This window comes from Magnolia sinica, chromosome 13, assembly GCF_029962835.1.
Source record: "Magnolia sinica isolate HGM2019 chromosome 13, MsV1, whole genome shotgun sequence".
Classification (NCBI taxonomy): Eukaryota; Viridiplantae; Streptophyta; class Magnoliopsida; order Magnoliales; family Magnoliaceae; genus Magnolia; species Magnolia sinica.
Window position 1 is genome coordinate 21,124,392 of NC_080585.1, and position 20,222 is coordinate 21,144,613.

A 20,222-nucleotide genomic window follows, 5' to 3' on the forward strand; every position below is an offset into this window, starting at 1 on the left:
GAACTATTCCAATGTTTGTCTTGTTTTCTTCACTTGGGAAAAAATATGTCAATCCAAATCCAGATGAGAAAGAAAAAGAAAAGAAACTAGAGCATCTAACAATTAAAGAGTTACAAGAAAGTAAATGCTAGGACAAATACCATAAATGATACTACTATGAATTATCGAAGGGAGGTATCAAAATGAGGATACTCTAATGTCATCACTAATAATAATAATAACAACAACAAAAAATACCTCTAAGAAATCTGAACTATCCACCAATGATGTTAAGCAACAAACCAATCTCAAAATTGGAGGATTGATCAGTCGTTGCTTATCAATCTCAACAGCAACATCTTTGCCAACCTTAGCATCAGATCGTCTGAAACTTCCCTGATACAGACTTTACGTTAGTTTTAGCCAAATCAAAGGAAATAAATTTGAACAGAAGAACTAGCTTCATTTGCAAACCCACCATCCTCCATGAAGCAAGATGTTCTAAGGCGCCCATAGAAAACAGAACCTGGGCGCCAAGCTTCCCATAGCAATGACTAATTCTCAATAACAAGGCAAGCTCAGCCTCAAGGGTATAAAGACGCTGCAAAGAATTCAATGAATGCCAACCATCCTAAAGAAAATAAATAAAAGAGAGTTAAAAAAACAAAAAACAAATAGTCAATAGGTGTTACATACAACAATTTACAGAATGGAAGCAGTATCCAAGATGAAAAGTAGGAAGACAAAAATAGTGTCCGATATAGCAGACAGAAGCAGCATATATCAATGGGATGACAAAATAACTCAAAGCATCCACATTATATATTTTCAAACAAAAAAGTCTGTAGAAATGTAGGAAGTTGTGTTCAACATGGGCATTCAACTTTGACCATACCAATGTCAACCCATAACAACTAGAAGAGAAATTAAAGAATAACCAGAAGAACACACCACTGCAAAATATATGAACAACTAGACGAGTCATTGAAGAACAAGCTTGCCAGTGCAAACCCATAAAATGGTCATTTGACCTACGGCCACACACACACACACAACTAGAAGAATACAACAGTTCTTAAAGAACCCATTCAGAAAGCTCATTAAAGGTATATGTCCAAGCATGCCAAAACCATTTGCCAAAATTGCTGACAAAGACATTAAAAGTCCATGCCGAGTTTCACCTCTCCCACTGATCACTACAAACTGGGGCCCATATTACAGTTTTACTCTATTGTCCAATCATCTCCTCAATGATGCATACAATTATAACCAACTACAAACTCAACCAGAGTAAAGGCAATTTAAGGAGATTGGGAGCTTCTATAAGAACAAAATAGGGAGTCATCCTCGAATTGGAGCAGGTAAAATAAATGAAAGACATGGGAACTTAACAAATGGTAGCAGTATAGTTAGAGGGGGAAAAAGTGAGAACCTGCATTCATAAAAGCTAAAACTGTTGCAAAGACAGTTTACAAATAGTCTAGTGAAATACTTTAACAAGAAAAAAAAAATAACAATTATGGCCCTAAAATGACAAAAAATCAGTTTTTTTTTTTTTTACTTTTCCTATCATATTGAAGAACAAGAGAAGGAACAGATGATCATAGTCAATTTGAAAGACAACTCTTGATCAGAATTATTCATAGTTCTAAACATGTGCTTCACTAGAAGGTTGATTGAGTCAACTTGACACGACTAGATTTCAAGCGGAGAATGGAGAGATGCTGCAAAACTCACTCGTAAGACTGACAAGGTCAAAACTCAACAGCACTCATCAAGTTGTCTGACTCAATATAATTCGTGGAGACTCAAATAGAGTCAATCAGTTGTCAACTGGTTTGATGATAAAAGGCATTATATGAAGCTTGTGAAACTAGAACGCTTGACATCAACTACAAAAGCAAGCATCATAACCACAATACCGCCACCAGGTCAGGATTGTGCTCATTTCAAGTGCTTCAATATTTCACAGATTCACTACTATTTTCAAATATTTTTAAATTGCGGGGTTCAGGATGTGCTTCTATGGGAATCAGAGACGGTCCAAGGGTAAATTCATACAATATAAACCCTTACAGTACAGTACATGACCTATTTTAGGGATTGGCACAACTGCAATCCCTGACATCTCCAACTTTTGTTCATCCTAAACTCTCCTGTAGATTAAAGGAACCACCAAATGCTATTTGTTTGTAACGATGAAACTTTATTGAACCAGAAAGAGAAGGAATAAATACTTATAGTAGAGGGAAACCAAAACCACCTCCACCATCATCACCAACAGAAGCACTACCATAGCCATCATTACCAACAGTAGCACCAACACCACCACTATCATCACCAACAGAAGCACTATGAACACTTTTTTGCCAATCATGATCAAAATAGGCATTCTCATTGTTGCTTGGCAAAAAGTTCAACGACTAGCTACCTACAAACATCAACCATTCTCCATTAACCAGGCTAACACCTTCATACTAGGTTCCCTTTGAGAATGAAAAAAGACAAGTGCAATAAACACACCTAACTCCCAAAGTTCTTCAATAAAGTCCTCCAACCTTCAAAGATAACAACCGAAGGTTTTCACTCAACATGTAGTTAATGAGTAGCCTTGTTAGACAAACAAATTATTCTCATTTCCAGTTGGAGCTTGTCTAACAATCATGAACCTCCTTTCTTCTAGCAACAGTAGAATTGGGTGTCCAGCATCACATGCAGAAGCATTGGTGCTTGTACCTATGCATTTTTGCTTTCATCTAATGGTTATTTTTATCTTCAATTTGAAGAGCCGTACCTTCTCTTTAAATCAACTTAGATCATGCAAACTTATGAGGAAAGCACTTGTCCTAGGAAGGAAGTTTGATGGAAGGCAACAATGCATAGATGTAAATATGTATACACGTGTATGTGTATGTATGTATGTGAAAATGCCAATATACATAAAGGTACGTAGATAACAATGAACACATGCAGGAAACTTTGAACAAATTATATAAGAGAATGAACCTTCAAAAGCACATAGTGGAACACATTGGCAACATAACACACTTTAAGAAGAGGGCCAAAACATATTAATTTGACTGCTTACGCATCAATAAACCTAGTCAAGGAACCAAAATCAGTATAAGATGTGATGGAAATTTTGGAAAGAAAATGCACCTGATGGGAGACATTGCTGATGTTTGTAAAGCACGATCTTAAAAATCCCCTACTTTGAAGTTGGCTTAAGAAGAACCTCTCTTGATCAATGCTAACAAATGCATCCAAAACATAAAGTGATATGGATTTTCCAGCTTCACTACCTTGAATTGCATCCTTCGTCACCTGAAGAATAAAAGACACATGTGTAGCCAAGAATAAATAAACTGAAGTTTGTCATCTAAAAGAAATGTGTTTTTTGCTTAACGAGATTCTTTTAGGTGATACCATTGATAACATCAGCAATACTTTGAGAAGAATCCCTTATAAAAGTTCCTATACCCTTGATGATAGTCCCAATACCAGCGATAATATCCCCAGTACTAGGAAAATATTCGTAAATGGACAAAAATGACAAAATTGGGGAAATTTCCAAAAACCCAAAAGAATCTCCATTTTTTGGGGTTTTTTTTTTTTTTGGAACTTTGTCCTTTAACACTCTTGATTTTATTTGAATCAAATTTTATATTTGGGAAGAAATCTCTACTCGAAACAAATATGAGCCAAAATTCAAAGGTGTCAAAAAATCCATAGAAACTTCAATTTTATGCATGATTCTCATACATTGACATGGATTTGTGACGAAAAAGTTAACATCTAAGTGAAAAATGGGGGAAATTGGGGAAATCCCCATTTCTTTATTTTTATATCAAAAAATGTGTTCTTCACTATCAATTAATGTGGAAATTCTATAAATTAACGAGCGTTAGACCATCTATTGATTGGCTACAAATTTGTATTTATTTTATACTGATTTTTTTACAACACATGGTTATACTAAATTTATATATAGTTTTTTTTTACTTTTTGCAATATTTTGATTCCTACATGTGGAAACATGTCTTTTTTCTCTTGAAGTTTCATTGAAAGATTCCACCTTTTTCCCAACATTTCTCCAATGTTTCCCTCAGACAATGATATTTTTATGAGCATTGGCGCTAATATTGGCAGTACCAAAAACATGTTTTTGTATCCATAATCATCAATACATGTACCTATACCATTAATCTGAACACTACAGAGAATACATCCTAGTCTAGAGAGATGGCTATCCTCGCAATGGAAGCACTTGAAAAAGGTCCAACAATTAGCAGTTGGCCTGTTGTTGCAAACATGGGCTAAGGGAGGCTTTAGTGCACACCATACAAATTCCTTCAGCTGCCTAACAAATCAAGAGCCGACACACTCGAGAAAGCTTTTTAATTTAAAGCCCAAGTGGAGCTGTTTAGCTCGTACCTCACCTCCAATACGAACAATTTTGATTACCAATAACAATTTTGACCACATACACATATACATAAAGTTTAAAAACAATCTAGAAATAGTTCCTCCCTCCCTCAAACCTGGACAAGTTGATCAGCAAAACTCACCCTGACTTAGACAAGATGAAGCAAACTTGGTGTGAGTCGTCCTGAAACAAGACGACCGGAACCAACTCAAGATTACATGTCCTGACAGAAACCACCGAAGTTCAATTAGCACAACTCACCCTAACTCAAACAAAACCGAGCAATAGGGGTGCACGTCGGTCGGTTTGGTCCGATTCTGGGGTGAAACCGTAACCGAACCATTACTAATGGTTCTAGGATAATCGGAGCTGGAACCGGACCGTTAAAACCAGATCGCTTCCACAGTTCTGGGAGAGAACCTGCGAGAGAGAGAGAGAGAGAGAGAGAGAGAGAGAGAATGGAGGGGGATTGGGGGTAGCCACAGCAAGGTCGGTGTGAATAGGTGAAGGGTATTAGGGTTTTTATTTTAATATATGTTCGATTCCAGGTTTGGTTCTATGGATCGGTTCATGGTTTGGTTCGGTTCTACATACCTCAAACTGAGAACCAAAAACGGTTCTTTGATTTTTGGAAGCGGAATCAAAACTGGTGCATTCTAGAAGACCAAACCATACGGTTTGGTCGGTTCCGGTCCGGTTCTACCGGTTCAATGTGCACCCCTACCGAGCAAACTCGATGCAACTTGTCATGAAACAATATGACCCAAGACCAACTCGGGGTCATTTCTTGTAGCAGGGGTGTGACCTAGACCAATTGCAACCTAAACCAAGACAATTTGACCAAAACCAAGACAACATTTTATACCGTGTTGCTAATGTCCCCATGAAGGTTGGGACATTAGGCATTATATAAATATAGACCACATGTTTCCATATCTCAACTCCATGTGATCCAATTCACTAACTAGTCCCTAGCCCTGATAAAGGAGGGTTATTGTCAAGTTGGTAGCCACTGGACTTACCAAGCAATCAAGATAGCTCGTTTCGAATCTTGATCATGGTAGGTCGTTCGCTTGAAGTGATGCTTTTTTTTTCTTTTCACTTGTTTTTTTCTTTCTTGAAGAGTAACGAAGATTTTATTAAAAAGCCTGCAAGCAAAAGTTGAACGGGGAAAGAATACAAGAGGGACCCTTAAAATTTACAACCCAAAAAAGGAGAGGAGATTACAATAAACAAGATCTTCCAAAAGGGAAGCCCAATCAATCACATCCACCTTAACCTTGCCCACTACCATCTCCTCCACACCTAATCTATTTTAGAAGCATCGGTTATCAATCCAAAAATAACCCACCACATAGCCCAGACAACAAGATGCAAAATTAGCTTGTTTTTCTTTCCCACCTCTCCTCCATGCAAAGCCCATAGAAGCTCCCCCCACATTGCGCAGCATAACCCAAGGTATGTCGAATAGAGCAAGCGAGTGGACCCGAACCTTGGGAATGATCATAGACCTCTTTAGGAGATTGTCTATCGTCAAGACCTTTTTCCTGCCCGCCAACCAAGTGAAGGCGGCAACCTAAGGAGAAGCATCATAGAACCAGAAATGGAAGGCATGATCCCGCGCAATGTCCGACCCACTCGCCCCAAGCATCCAATAAAAGGATTTGACCAAGAACCAACCCAAACTGCGAACACGCGACACCATCAAGAATTTCCCTGCAACTGGAGTTGGGATGGCCTATGCAACTGACCCAATTATCCTATGAAGTGTTCCAGCTCCCTATCCGATAAATCCGGCCTGCATAAAGGCACCCATATCGCTGTGGCACTGCAAGAAGAAAAACAACTGGCCACTTCTACTTCTCTAGTTGGCACCAAGAAAGCTAGATTAGGGAAACCTTGTTGCAAAGTTTCATCACTAGAGCATGTACTCCCATAATCTAACTCTCGATCCATCTCCAATAAAAAATAAAAAATAAAAAAAGATGCCTTCTCTACATTTCGACATCAGCAAAATTATCATCTTCCAAGTGTTAGAAGCCTACAAAGAGATGACTCTTTCACTTCCCATCCCCCATCTTCAAGACCATACTTGCAATCATCTTACGGGTAAAAAGTTACTAATAAGGAGATTGAGACCACTTTTGTTCACTAAGGGGAGCAGTTGGCCGATGTTATCCCTGCATAGTCTTTAGGTAGTCCTGCAAAGTATGTAATGTTTCTTTTCTTAAAATAAATATAAAAGGCATTGTTAATCGTTTTGGCCTAACACAACACCACTTTCAAATCCAAAACTCTTCTCTTTTCTTCCTCTTCATGCATTACCTCTATTTCTTCTCTAAATCTCTTCTTTTCTACCGCCTTCTCTCTTCGGTAGAAAGAACCGTCTTCCCACTTATAGATTTTATCAGCCCATTGTTGAACAAGGCACCTACCATCACCATTGATCCAAGTTCATCCCTAGCTTGACAAAGATCCATATCTCATCGGCATTGAGGGGCTTGATCTTGCGGTCGCTCTCCTCAAGCCACGGCAAGCTTTCATCCACAACTTTATTTGCAAGACAAATGCTCCTTCCTTTGTCTCCAACACCACTGATCACTACGGCGCAGACCAAGCATAGTCCACAACTGTTGGATCGACACACACCTTCGACCAGCAGCAAAAGATGCTTTCCACACCCACTTCCCCTATTCCGACCTGATTTTCTCCTTCTGGCCTTCCCTGCTCCCAACCGAATGATTCTGTTCGAGCCTAACCCCTAGCACTGCTTCCTTGCAGGATTTGGACTTATCCCCTCTAGATCCCTCCCCCTTACTTAAGCTCGAGGGGGACGAGCCTGCCCCCAAACTCACCTCCCTAAACCCCTTTCTGACCTTCGAGCTACTATCTCCTCCTCCTTAGCCCTAATGCTACCCACCCCCCTCACAGCCTCCTTTTTATTCACTACTTTTGATTGTTATCTGGCTCTCTGCACCGACAGCTCCTTCCCTACAAAGCTCTCTCCATTCAACACCTCCACGGCTTTCCCTGGCGCTTCTTCCATTCTCATCCTAACAAAAGCAAACCACGGGGGTTTGCAAATCCTCATTGTCAAGGAACGACCACCCCCTTTACTTCACCTACACGCCCAAAAACCATTGAGAAATTTATCAGCATCCAACCTTCCGAGAACCCTTTTACATATAGTGTTGGGAGTTCCTCCAAGATGACCTTAATGCCTCCCTTACGGGCAGCTTCAAATCCCCTCTTCTTCCTTACATGTATCTAGGTACCCACTATTGAGAACATATACGTAAAAGGTACATTTCTCTCCCTTTTTTTTGTGTGTACATAGGCTTGTTTCTCCTACTAGAGTACTATACTGTGCACATGTTAATAATAATATAAGGGTTGTAAGCCATATCTACACACACCTTTCCCTACCCATCCCTTCTCTATCCCTTTCTCTTTTTATTCGTCATCTTCTATTTCCCTCGTTATTTTTTTTCGTCCTCTTATTAAACTCTACTTGGTATCAAAACAAGGCCTTTGATTGTGGTATTGTTCGTGGCCATCGTACTCTGTTGATGTCAACATCCATGTGGTTGTCATTGGCATCTGAATGATCCATACGGGCATGTAGCCTATTTAAGGTATGGTTTGGAAGATGTCGATTTTAGAAGATTTTTTGTGATTTTTGTGGATTTATGTGGGATAGATTAACATGAGTATTGAGTCCTCTAATGTATTTTCGAAAAAGCGCCAATTCAAGTCCTTCTGAAATTTCGCCCAATCAAAGGGATTTTCCTAAGAAAATCCAATACAAGGTTGGTCAGATTTTACCATTATTGATCGTCCACAACAGTTATTTGCATGATGATTGGATTTTTATTATTTCTTTAAGAGATTTGATGTGCACTTCCACTATTTTTGCCCTCTCAAAAAAAAAAAAAAAAAAAAACTCATCGGATTACACAGAGGGAAGATATCCAGCATATACCTAAACATGTTTTGATCCTTCTAATTGAGTTTCAGATCTGCTGTGTAAGAATTTATTTTCTCTTTTCGAGTTATTGGGACCTTCGGCTATACACAGAAGGACGAGTGTATTTGTTGTATCTTTGTGGTTTACTTTATTGAATTTTTTTCTTATCTGGTCATCCCCTTCTAAGGATCTACTATGGAAGATAAGCTCACTACTAGAGCTCTTATGGGCCCTCTTATTCCCACACCTTGTAGATTACAACCGTTAAGTTGAATGGGAACAATTATTTACAATAGGCTCAATCGATCAAGCTATTTTGGGGAGGAAGAGAAATTTTCTTATATCTTGAATGAATCCCCCCAAATCCTATAGATGAGAGATTCAAAACCTGGAATAAAGAAAATTAGCAGGTCATGGCTTGGCTTCTAAACAATATGGAGGCTACTATAAGTAACTCCGTTATGTTTTTAACATCAGCTGAGAAGATATGGGATACTATCCAGGACATGTATTCCGAAGATCACAATATATCCAAGGTGTACAAGCTAATTTCTGACATGATGCAAGTTTCAACAAGATTCTAAAAGTTTGAAAGAGTATTTTACAATTTTACAAAGTATGTGGGCCGAGCTAGATATGTAACATCCTCTCCCATATCATTGTACACAAGTCCATAAACTCATCTGACAACAACGTGGAGAGACCCGAATTATGCAATATAAATCAAAGTGTTCATGATCAGATCATAGTTATGGAGCCCTTCCCTTCTCTTCTAGTGATCTATTGTTCAAAGAGTTATTATCTCGTCTTCTACTGTTCATGTTGCCCCTGATGGATCTGCATACATACCAGGAGATCGACCTTTCCTAATTCCAATTCTAAAGCTCCAAGTTGGAGCTCCCCAAGTACCAGTCGTGCCCCTAGACATGGTGGTCGAGGCAGGAGTCGAGCTCTTAACAAAAGTGATCGTGGCAACCGCACTTTTAGTGGATGTGGTCGTGGTCGTGATGCATCTAATTTTACTTGTACTCATTGCGATGGCATTGATCATACTGTTGATCGATGCCAAGATGTTTTTTGGGCATCCTTCGTGGGTGTGCCTAGTACCTTTAACTACAGTGATGTGCTAGGGCATTTTAGAGATTCCAGGGGCATGTGCGCCTAGGGTGTGCCTAGTGCCTTCAACTACAATGGTTTATACATGTAAGGCCCAAAAACAAATCCTATGAAGATAGAAACATGGAAACACCAGATAATCAAATGGCTCATAAGATACATACCAAATCAAGAATAGCTTGTGCCTCTTTCCTTAGTATAGAAAAATTGGCATGGGCTAGCTCAGCCTGTTCTTTATCAATCTGGAAATAGCATAAGAAAAGGCATAATTCGACATAAAACTACTACGTCCGTATTTTAAAGCTGAAGCTACTATAGGTAAAGAATTATTCAAGAAAAAAAAATGAAAACCTTCAGGAGATCCAAGTCATCCTCTTCATCTTGTTCTTCCCGCAGCAAGTATTGCAACACTGATTCCGGAACATCTGGATCAAGCATACTCCGACAATACTGAAAGTAGCTAAGAAGTAATGCGTATTGGCTGAAATTTGCAAAAATCAAATAATATCAGCACCTCCTTCAAAAGAGAAATTTGAGAAAAATAAAGGAACAACATCCACAACCCAATTAGCTGCAATACCGTCTCCTCAGAACTTCTGACGATTCATGTCGGAGAATTGCCATGACAAGCTTAAATAATATAGAATTGCAGGCTCCATTTGACAGTTGTTTCACCGAAATAATATCGAGGCATGTGACATTGTCAGAATTTACACCTCCAGGACAAAAGAATCTCTCATCTCGTAGCTTGGCCATGGATGTAAGTGCAACCTTAGAATGTCTCACATTGTCAAGACAGAGTCAACCACAATACCACATAAAATGAAAACCCAAGAGCACAGTAATCAATACAACTGAGCAGCACTAGAACAAGAAAAGAACATACCTGAGTCAAAATTACGGCCATTTTTAAAGAACAATCTGGAGAAGCTGAAGCACTCAAAGAGGCATCCAGGAGCCTGGCAGTTTTAACATGCTAGAATTATTGGTTTTCTAAGGAAAATGCAAGTAAGAAATAAGTGCTACATGTAATAAGTTGACTCACTCAAATAAAATTTGGGAATGATTTTCCAGAAATGACATTCTTCTAGATATGGAAACCTGAAAGCAGTTAAAGAAAAATGTGTTCTTCCATAAACAATGTTAATACAAAAAATGATGAAGCTAATGCAGCTAGTCCTATGCAAAACGCTAAGAGATGTTGAAACAAAGATATCAGTCAGCAAATTCTATCCACAAAATGAGAAAAGGAAAGGAACAAGGTCTCTGCCTCTACAATCTGAGACCAGCCAGTTAACATGTGAAGTTGGGCAGCTTGCTCCTCAAGGTTCTTATTGTATCTCCAAGCACATCTTAACAACTGCTGGATCGATTCTCTCAAATCAACCAGTTCACCTTCACTGCTAAGGGAGCTCAATTGTGGGTTACGGAAATTGCACATCTGTGAAACCAAAGGGAAAAGGTGCCTAAATCATTAACTTCATGGAAGTTTAACCAAGTCTTTATTTAATAAATATATCCATTGCTTTAAAAATTCAGTAACCAAGATGTCTAAATAGAATAAGATTATGCACTTGTTAATGTATTAGAATATCCAAGCAGTACGCCTAAACATTATAATGGAACCAACCTGCCATAGCTTATCCCGGAACGAACCAAGGTCGATCAGACGATCACCTCGTTCTGAGATATAATAGACACCACCATTTTCAGAGGTTGAAGGATTTGCAAGTATATCATCTACCTGCAAAAGGAAACAATATTAGAAGAAAACAGTGGAATGCATCAAACGAGAAAAGAACTTCAAGAACTTCTGGTTTACCCGCATGTCATATTTTGAATTAGAAATTAATTGGGAATATTTCATAGTGGTGTCAGGAGATCTGAACTGGAGAACGTCAAGTAGCTCTAGAACCTGAAATTGACAAATGAAAGCTTCAAGCTACCAGGAGTAATCTAGAAAAAAGCCTCACTCTTAAAGCAAGTACTTTTTTTCTCCGAAATACGCGTCATCACCTCAAAACAAAAAGAAAATGAGAACCTGCTGAAATCACATCATATCATCACCATGCAATAGATGTCAACAATCACTGAGCATCGACCGTGCATTTTAGTTTCACGAAGTGGAAACAGGTGCAAGGAATTGCTTGTTTTCAACAGTAGAATACTCCTTTCTCACATTTTTAAGTAAAGACCGAAATAGGTCTGTCAGCTGGCTAGTCAGGCCCTCAAACCTGGCCCATACCCTGAAGAGATTTTACTCAATTCCAAGAACAGTATTGTATTTATTGTCTCCTCTACCATCATCGCAACCTCCCCGTGCCTGACTAGCTGGCTGACAGACCTATTTCGGTCTTTACTTAAAAATGTGAGAAAGGAGTCTTCCAAAAACACATATATTTCCGTTCCAATGTCATCCTTCTTAAGGCTTCAATAACTAGAAACAGATGGGATCTAAAGCACACCTAATGACCTGTGGTAAATTGATCTAATGTTACCTCATGAGTAGTTATGCATGAATGATAATAACACCACCTATGGAATCTAGCGATCTACTTACAATATATTACTCTAGATGGAGGTCAAAAGAGAGGATAATCAACAGTGTCCTACAAATATCATCTTACTCCAACAAAGTATGGTTACACGAAATGAAACAAATTCGGGTATGGAAGCTTTCGCAAGTGTCTGTTTCAAAAAATTTGCAAGTATAAACTGCTAGGAATGTGGCAGTATGACCATGATTCGAAGTGGGATTGCAAGTCAAAGCACAATTTAAAGTGGGAGAGGTGCCTGGGCAGACGGTTTGTGCAACTAAGCAAATCAATCATCTTCAACAGTCGGATACTCGTTTCTCACATCTTTAGTAAGGACAAAATAGGATTGCCGGCTGGCTGATCAGGCCCTCGGTCCTGGCCCCTAGCGGACAGAACTTAGGTTGATCAATCAAGCCCAAAGGTCAGGCCCGAGCATAGAAATCTAGCTCATTTATTAATTGCCAGGCCTGTGGTATCTTCCAAAGCCTGTTGGCCTTGCTCAGCACAGGAAATTTTACTAAAATTTACGAAAGAGGGGCACTATCATAATTAGTGGCATTTGTAACATGAAACCTTAACTCTGCTCGACCATCGATGCTTGTCCTACCTCATAAGAAAAACCCAAATAATAATCAAGATTGAAGTTATTCTATAGATGTATCCACATCTATCCACCTCGTAAGAAAACGCCAAATAACAATCAAGATTGAAGTTACCCATCCCAAAAACTTTGATTTAAGCCTAAATATGGGTATGTCTCTTACATCTCAATTAATAAGTTTTATTTTATTTTGATTGTTTTAATATTGATTGAGGATATGTTTTGACTTTATTTTTCATTTTTCTTTTTTCTTTTTTTTAGGAGGCCAGTTTTGTGAAACATTGCAGAATAAGCTTGTTCAACAACCATATGTTGCATGGGGCCCACTGGTGTGTGTATGGCATGGAATCAAACTGTCCAGCCCATGTAACTTGTGGTTTCAATTAGACATTAAGGTAATTTGCTTAGAAAATTGTTCATGTGATAATGATTTGGTTTGAATATTAAGTGGATTGGCTTTTGATTACTTGTTTTGAACATGCTTTTAATTGGAAAAAAAAAAAAAATTTGAAGCATTTTTTAGGCTTTTCTTTTGTTTCTTTTCATATTTATTCTTACTATTTATCATATTTTTCCCATTATTTTACTAAAAATAAAGTATCATATGGCATATGCCACATGCAACGTAGCTTACACTACTCACTATAGAGGGCTGAACGCTGCACAACACGTTATTTAAAACATTGGGTAGAATAGGCATTCCCTCTTGCCTTGTGTGGGGGTAAAATAGTCATTTCCTCTTTAAACAAAATGGGGTGATTTGTCTAACACTGCCAAAAGTTAGGAGGGTATTTACAAATACCAGAACTACATGGGGTTTTTGCAATATACAAAAAGGTAGGGAAGTACATGCAGAGCTTAAGAATCCATGCATGAAAGAAAGCAGGTAACTTAACCCATTCATTGTTCTGTATAGTTTTCCCCTTATAAGACAGTTGAACTCTTAAACTGCTTCTACATATCTTGGATCCAAAAACAAGATGGCCACACAATTTTATTCAGGTCACACAATGGAAGTCAGGATAATCACCTGAAATACATCATGAAGTACTGAATCTCTTGATCATTTTTGGCACATATAAGTTGCAGCACACCTTTTTCTTTTAATTGCTTAATGAGTTATATTGTTGCTATGAAGTTACTGATACATATGGTAATTATGAAGCCTAGGTCCAGTACTTTGTAAGCATTATGTCAACTCTACATGCAAAAGCAGGATAGAAAATGAATAAAATGCAAAATTCAAACTCAAGAGTATAAACACATTCCAAAACAAGGATCCATTTATGAGATGATGGATCCAATTACCAAGTATCAATATTCAGTTATTGTGTGTTATATGCAATTCAAGAAAAACATCAAATGGTTCCCATAAAATACCTTACTCTTACTGATAGTTCTGTTTGCAGTTTGGTCAGTTTGGAAGGTGGAGGATATGTCTGGCTCATTTGAAATTTCTCTAACATCGTCAACAAAAATCTGAGCAAGAATGCTCAGGCATGCTTCACGGTGCATGGGTGCATCCACATCACCAGCATGCAACTCCAATGCCAAAAGCTTTAACAACCAAGCTCTCTGTGAAGGTATTGCAACAAAAAATAAGTAAATTTTGCAGAGAGATGGCATCCCCACTCCAACATATGAGTCCATATCACTAATTCTTATCTGAATACCATAGTGTATGCTAGGGACTTCTCGTCCTCGACTAGCACAAATCTGAAGCAACTAGGTTTGTCAAAACAAAGCTAGAAGAAGAAAACAAAAGTAATGAAATAGCCATATACCTGGTGCAGAGAACTAATGCGAAGCGCCTGATTGTTGTTTCTTTTAGGAAGTGGCGCAACACCGATTGTATCCAAATGCTGAAATTATAGAGAAAGCCTTGTTTTAATAAGGTTGAAAGTGCAAAGGAAACTTAAAATGATAGATAAGGGAAAAAAGACCTGCAGAATAAACATCACATATCAGTGGATTATGTACCATTGAGAAGAACTGATACTTTCTAGCACTAAGCAGATCCATTGTGGGAACACATGTCAGTGGATCCAAGCATAATTCATAAAGGAGCTGCATGAAGGCAATGGTTAGAACCTACTTAATATGCCAGAAATAAGAGAATTCAAATTCAAGTGCCATCTAACCTGAAAACTGAACTCATGTAGCAAAGCGTTTACATCTGGCTTTGAAAGTTTTTCCAAAATATCAAGAATAACCTTCAAGCAACTGTGCAAGATGTTATAAATTGATTATTTGCCATTCATAAAAAACAATATACATTAAACATATTTTGAACTGCTAAAACCTGTAATGATATTTTGGCTGTAGCACTGTCCGCTCCACAGGAGTATCCATGTCAAACTTGAGAAGCAAATGTGCAACATTTGGGGCTGGCCGATTAATATTATTAATAAGCAGCTGAAGAAATAAACAGGATAAGTGCACAAACCTTCCTGAAACTGCATAGTAACTTTGAGAGAGAACAAATACACACACTGAGAACTTGAACCAACCTGTAGAATAAGAATACCAGCATCATCTCTGGTGTTCTCTATGACCTGACACTCTTCTGAGCGCAACTCAAGGCAAGCAGCATAATCCTCAATCAAAGAGCTTGCTGCATTCGATTTCAGCAATAACTGTACGAGCCCTACCATACGTGAACTGTCAACAAAAAATTTAAGGAGTGAATATATGTTAGATATAGGTGATAGCACAACTCTCGTACAAACATCTTTGACGCTGAATGGAGCTTAAAAGAGCAAAAAATTTCCTATGCAAGACATCTAAGCATTAACAATACACACCAAATAAAATTAGTACCTTAGAATACTCATGAGTTTGATAGAGCATTGCTGGATTTGAGGTAGAAAATTATATCGTACATACTCCAGTAAAGCCATTATCTGGTTATGATCTTGAGATAGTATAACATCCAAAGGCTGTATGATAAAGTAACAACTAATGAGAACAAATGGCTAGTCAATCATAGGACATTGAATAACACACAACAAAGTGAAAGGTAACTACCTGGTATAAAGGACGCCAGAAGTCAGCAACGAACAAATCCTTCTCCAAGATAAGAATTATAATTTCCAATGAAAGATGTACAGCCTTCTCTAAAAGTTGGCCATAGATTTGACTAGTCCGATCATGGATCAAGGCATTCACCCCTGGCAAAAGAATGCCCATTATATTACGAAAAACAGTTTTACCGCTCATGAAATCCTGCAAAATCCATCAGAGAAACATGAAATAGAATTTCTCAGAGAATTGACAAAAAACAAAGAAAAGAGAAACAAATTGATAGTGCATGTGACTGCAAATTTATATACATCGGCTGACTTCAGGCTTCCATAAAAATTTAAACAAAGGCAAACAAATAAAATACAAAAGAATGATTACCTTCAGCAGCTCTAATATAGGAAGCTGCATTTCAAGTGGAGAAGTGTGCGCCACAGTTGAAGGCTGTGAATGATTAAAAACACTATCAATATCCTCATCCTTAATATCATACATGCTCAGAATCCTGCAAAATGCAACACATAGAAGGAAAATTTGTCAATCTACTTCTATGAAACAACAATTTTCATCCAGCATAGAAAAGTGAAAAAGATAATAATGATAGAGACCTAAAGCAGATAGAAGTGCAGAAAAACATACACATAATAAGCAAAATGATCAAAGCAAGACATAGTTATACAGAAACTAACAAAAAAGGAAACCAAATTGAGGAATATAAATAAATGTAAAAAAAAAAAAAAAAATGTTTGGAGCCTGAAAATAATACATAGACAAGCCATATTGCATCTCTCATAGACAAGACAAAGTTCAGAAATTTTGTGGAAAATATACTGACATTCGGAAGTGCTGAAGGCAAGCAACAACCAGCTGCCATTTCTCGCTAGGATCTGCATAGGCTCTCTGAGGAAAAGGCCCAAATACATGATCATAGACAAACCTAAAGATGCCCACAAACCTGGTAAAAGAAGCAAATCAGAAATCCAAGAACTCCAAAATCTTCAATATTAAACTGAAAAGAAAATGTTTTTGAGAGATGAAAAGGGAAACCGAAAAACATTGAGAAAAACAATGCAAAATTCCACAGAAAGCTTTTCAGGGATCTTTAATTCAGTACCTACGACCTCTATCGCTTACATCCCTTTCTTCTGCAATAAGAGCATTTAACAAGTTAAGGAAAGATATTGTGGATGGGTATGTTTCATTCCTTGCTTCTACTTCATTCAACTCAAACCTCATATCATAAACCTGCCAGATTCACAATTTAAAAAGAAGAAAAAAAATCATTGTAATATCACCAGCAAAAGTACGCAAATAGTCATCCAAAAGATAGGATCTCCTCTAATGCTTCTGCCAAAGTTTACTTTGAAAAACGCAACTGGAGGGTAAGGATGATATACTAGAAAAGTGTTCTTAATATCTACTAATAACATATACACTTATGATTATCTGAATATTATTTTACCCAGAATCCAGAAGTTTCCTAGGCTGCCCCACTTCTTGATATTTTGCAGAAGCAGAGCTTCCTCATTTCTGCACCCCAATACTCCCTTTTGTGAAACCAAGAAACTAATCACAACTACGTCCTCTAGAACATGACTGACATCAGAACAGAACTTTACATGCAAGTATCTAAAGTCTTGTAATCCACCCAATGAACATGGTAAATAATATCATATCAGTGTTAGTGACTCAGAAATAAGTGCAAAACCAACCTCAACAGCATGGAATTATTGAAGATGCGAAAATTAGAATTTTCATTTGTCTACATTACAACATGAATAGTGGGGGACATTTTTGCCCCCACAATTAGTTTCCAATTGTGTCTTTAATGATCATGCAAAAACATTTTAAGTAAAGTTATGGGTATTTTAGGAATTCAAAAATGTGCATGCTTAACAAAGCGCAGTTAAGATTTCGCCTACAAATGCCACTCAATGGTTTATGTTTCCCTTTAAACCAAATACCTCGATGCTCATGCCAAGTTTCTCTCTCACCAAAGCCAAATTTCCCCAACAGCACAGCAAGATACCCACTGGGGTTACTTTCGCAAACAGAAAGCCACGTGGGTAGAACTTTCATGAGATCCACCCTGTCCATCAGGAAGACTACCCCACTCTAAACATTGAATCCAAAATTCATGATCATCCAAAACTCAGTTAGGCCACACCAAAGGAAACAGTTGGGAAGGAACGCCCACCATTAATTTTGTGCAGGGACTACCATGGTGTTCATGCGCAATCCAATCCATTCAACTGATGTGCCTCATCACAATGAACAAATTACCCAAAAATCACAATATTCCTAGATTTAGTTGGGTCATAACACGTAAATTTAGAGGTTTGAGCTACAAGTTTATAGGGTGGCCCACCTGAGAGTTCAATCAGCCTGATTTTTTTTTTCGAAAGATAAATCAGCCTGATTTGTAGAATCAAGGCCACACAAGGTGTAGATTTTGTGCACATTAAGTCGTTTAACCCGTGTTAGTGAAAGAAAACCCGGTAGATATGTAGACGAGATACCCAAGTGTTTCCAAACTTCCCCTCTGCCGGATCTCTTTCTTCCTTTCTTTCCGTGTGCATCACATGTGCCAATACACCCTAGTCGTCGATAAAAAATTAAAAACTTAGCCTATAATATACCAAGTGACCCGCATATACTGGCATTAATAGAGTTATGAAAGTCACGAACCAACTAAAGAGAGTGCATCCCAGGATATGCGCAAATGATCTTTTCTTAAATTTTGTTCGCAAGTTCACCACTGAGGTACATATCATATGTATCAGTTTTTCAGGTACTACTCGTGAATGGGAGTAAATCAGAATCGCAAAGACTTGCATGGTATTGGAACCAAAAAGGAGAAAATCAAAATCCAATGCTTCCACGAAAGGAACTATAGTTCTCTATGTGAGTTTTTCTCCCCTAGAGTGATCCGGTTTTTGTTTCCGTACATTTGAGATGCTTGCCGCTTTACAAGATGAAGACATGTGAGCCATTAAGACAACCAACATAATCATGATTGCTCCTTCAGCATGAAGGAAAAGTTCATTCTCCTTTGATTGATGGGACTGCAGAAGATATACTTACATGCAACCCAATGTAATTCAATCTTCCTATCATCTTAGTTACATGCATATTCATCATCGTTAAGTTGTGTGACCAAAGATATCAGCTTATGGTCATCATTTCATAAGAGAATGCAATTTCTTCACCATACACAAATAAGCAAGGTATTGTCCGAAATGCATACCGGAGTAGCCATCTGTTGAGCATTGTTCCCTAGTGGAGGCCCAACAACTACTGGCAGATCATATTGCTCAAGGTAACTCCAAATAGTATCCTTTAATACAGGAGAGACTTGTATGAAAGTGGCAATCGTATTCCGCAAAGCTCCCTGCATGAACAAACTATATAATGTTTCACTTTCAAGGAATCTGAAGAAAGGAAGAGTCCATTGAAAATACTAACCTTCAAATAAGGAGGCACATTTTCATAACTAAGAAGCTTAAATAAGGGTTCAATATCTGGAAACCATTTCTTTCGTTCAGTAGGATTTCCATTTTCCATGACCTGCATCACATTTTGAATGATCATGTTCACCATTAGTAAACTCATCATGGACTGGACCTCCATGGGAAGCTCATCTAAGGACTAAAAGATCCAATCAGGAAAACCCAAGCTCCCCAGCCTAGATAGGGAGTCTAGCACTTCATTGCTTTCTTGTAAAACATGGCTAATGCGAGAGTTATACTTGGTTAAAAAGGTATCCATAGCCAATGTTCGAAATATCAGTATCGCGTTACATATCGCATCCTTGGGATACAGATACATATCAGTTATCGCATGGGATATATCGTTTGTATCAGGTAATTTATCACAATTTTTTGGAACATTAGGAAAATGATTGAATTTTTCAATGAAACTTCAGGAATTGTTGAAAAAGACCTTAATTAATACACACTTTTAATTCATGACATCTCGAGAAATGAGTGCACATAATAGGTTTCCTTTGCATAAGGTCCTAAGTTATGCGTTGTCTGTCTGAACGATTGCAACTATATTCAAATTGAATGCATGACATTTAGAGTGTATGTGATGATCATTTCATCAAACACTCCTAACTACTAAGAAATTAGTCTCAATTGACAGCTGGTTGAAGGAAATTTTCGAAAAAAGATTAATATTTTAATAAAAATTTAATTAATTTAATTAAAAATATTTTTTATTTTTCAAAAATTGACAAGGAATTAACAAATCAGTAGATTAGCCCTCATACATGCTCAATTTCATGTTTGGAGTGCAACATTGCAAGCAATTTGGGAGAAATTGGGGAATTTTCGAATTTCTCCATTTTTTCCCAAATCAAACCACCTACACTCAAATTTCAAAATTAGAGTGTATGTGATGATCATTTCATCAAATACTCCTACATACTTCGAAATTAGTCTCAATTGATACTTGGTTAAAGGAAAATTTTGAAAAAAAAAAAAAACATAGAGAACATGAAGAACCAATGGATATCAAAATCAAAGCTCCAACTCTATGATTTTTCATGCAAAACATGAAGAACCAATGGAT

At 37.7% G+C, this 20,222-nt stretch overlaps 1 protein-coding gene across 2 annotated transcripts in view; it reads right to left on the bottom strand.

Annotated features, from left to right (window-relative positions):
* Positions 1–20,222, bottom strand: part of LOC131223170 (nuclear pore complex protein NUP205) — a 72,630-nt gene that overhangs the window by 19,990 nt on the left and 32,418 nt on the right. For both annotated transcript variants that reach the window (XR_009160317.1, XM_058218483.1), the window contains exons 14-37: positions 19,113–19,214; positions 18,895–19,038; positions 16,762–16,892; positions 16,483–16,602; positions 16,029–16,152; positions 15,654–15,851; positions 15,447–15,565; positions 15,137–15,287; positions 14,929–15,041; positions 14,768–14,849; positions 14,607–14,693; positions 14,411–14,488; positions 14,007–14,201; positions 11,311–11,403; positions 11,119–11,232; positions 10,759–10,929; positions 10,534–10,589; positions 10,375–10,447; positions 10,069–10,259; positions 9,840–9,969; positions 9,653–9,730; positions 3,139–3,303; positions 458–610; positions 238–375 (exon numbers count right to left, since the gene is read on the bottom strand). Coding sequence is in view for 1 of the 2 variants with exons in the window: in XM_058218483.1 (XP_058074466.1) it covers positions 238–375; positions 458–610; positions 3,139–3,303; positions 9,653–9,730; positions 9,840–9,969; positions 10,069–10,259; positions 10,375–10,447; positions 10,534–10,589; positions 10,759–10,929; positions 11,119–11,232; positions 11,311–11,403; positions 14,007–14,201; positions 14,411–14,488; positions 14,607–14,693; positions 14,768–14,849; positions 14,929–15,041; positions 15,137–15,287; positions 15,447–15,565; positions 15,654–15,851; positions 16,029–16,152; positions 16,483–16,602; positions 16,762–16,892; positions 18,895–19,038; positions 19,113–19,214 (3,006 nt within the window). In the remaining variant the exon portion in view is untranslated. The remainder of the gene's footprint in view (positions 1–237; positions 376–457; positions 611–3,138; positions 3,304–9,652; positions 9,731–9,839; positions 9,970–10,068; positions 10,260–10,374; positions 10,448–10,533; positions 10,590–10,758; positions 10,930–11,118; positions 11,233–11,310; positions 11,404–14,006; positions 14,202–14,410; positions 14,489–14,606; positions 14,694–14,767; positions 14,850–14,928; positions 15,042–15,136; positions 15,288–15,446; positions 15,566–15,653; positions 15,852–16,028; positions 16,153–16,482; positions 16,603–16,761; positions 16,893–18,894; positions 19,039–19,112; positions 19,215–20,222) is intronic.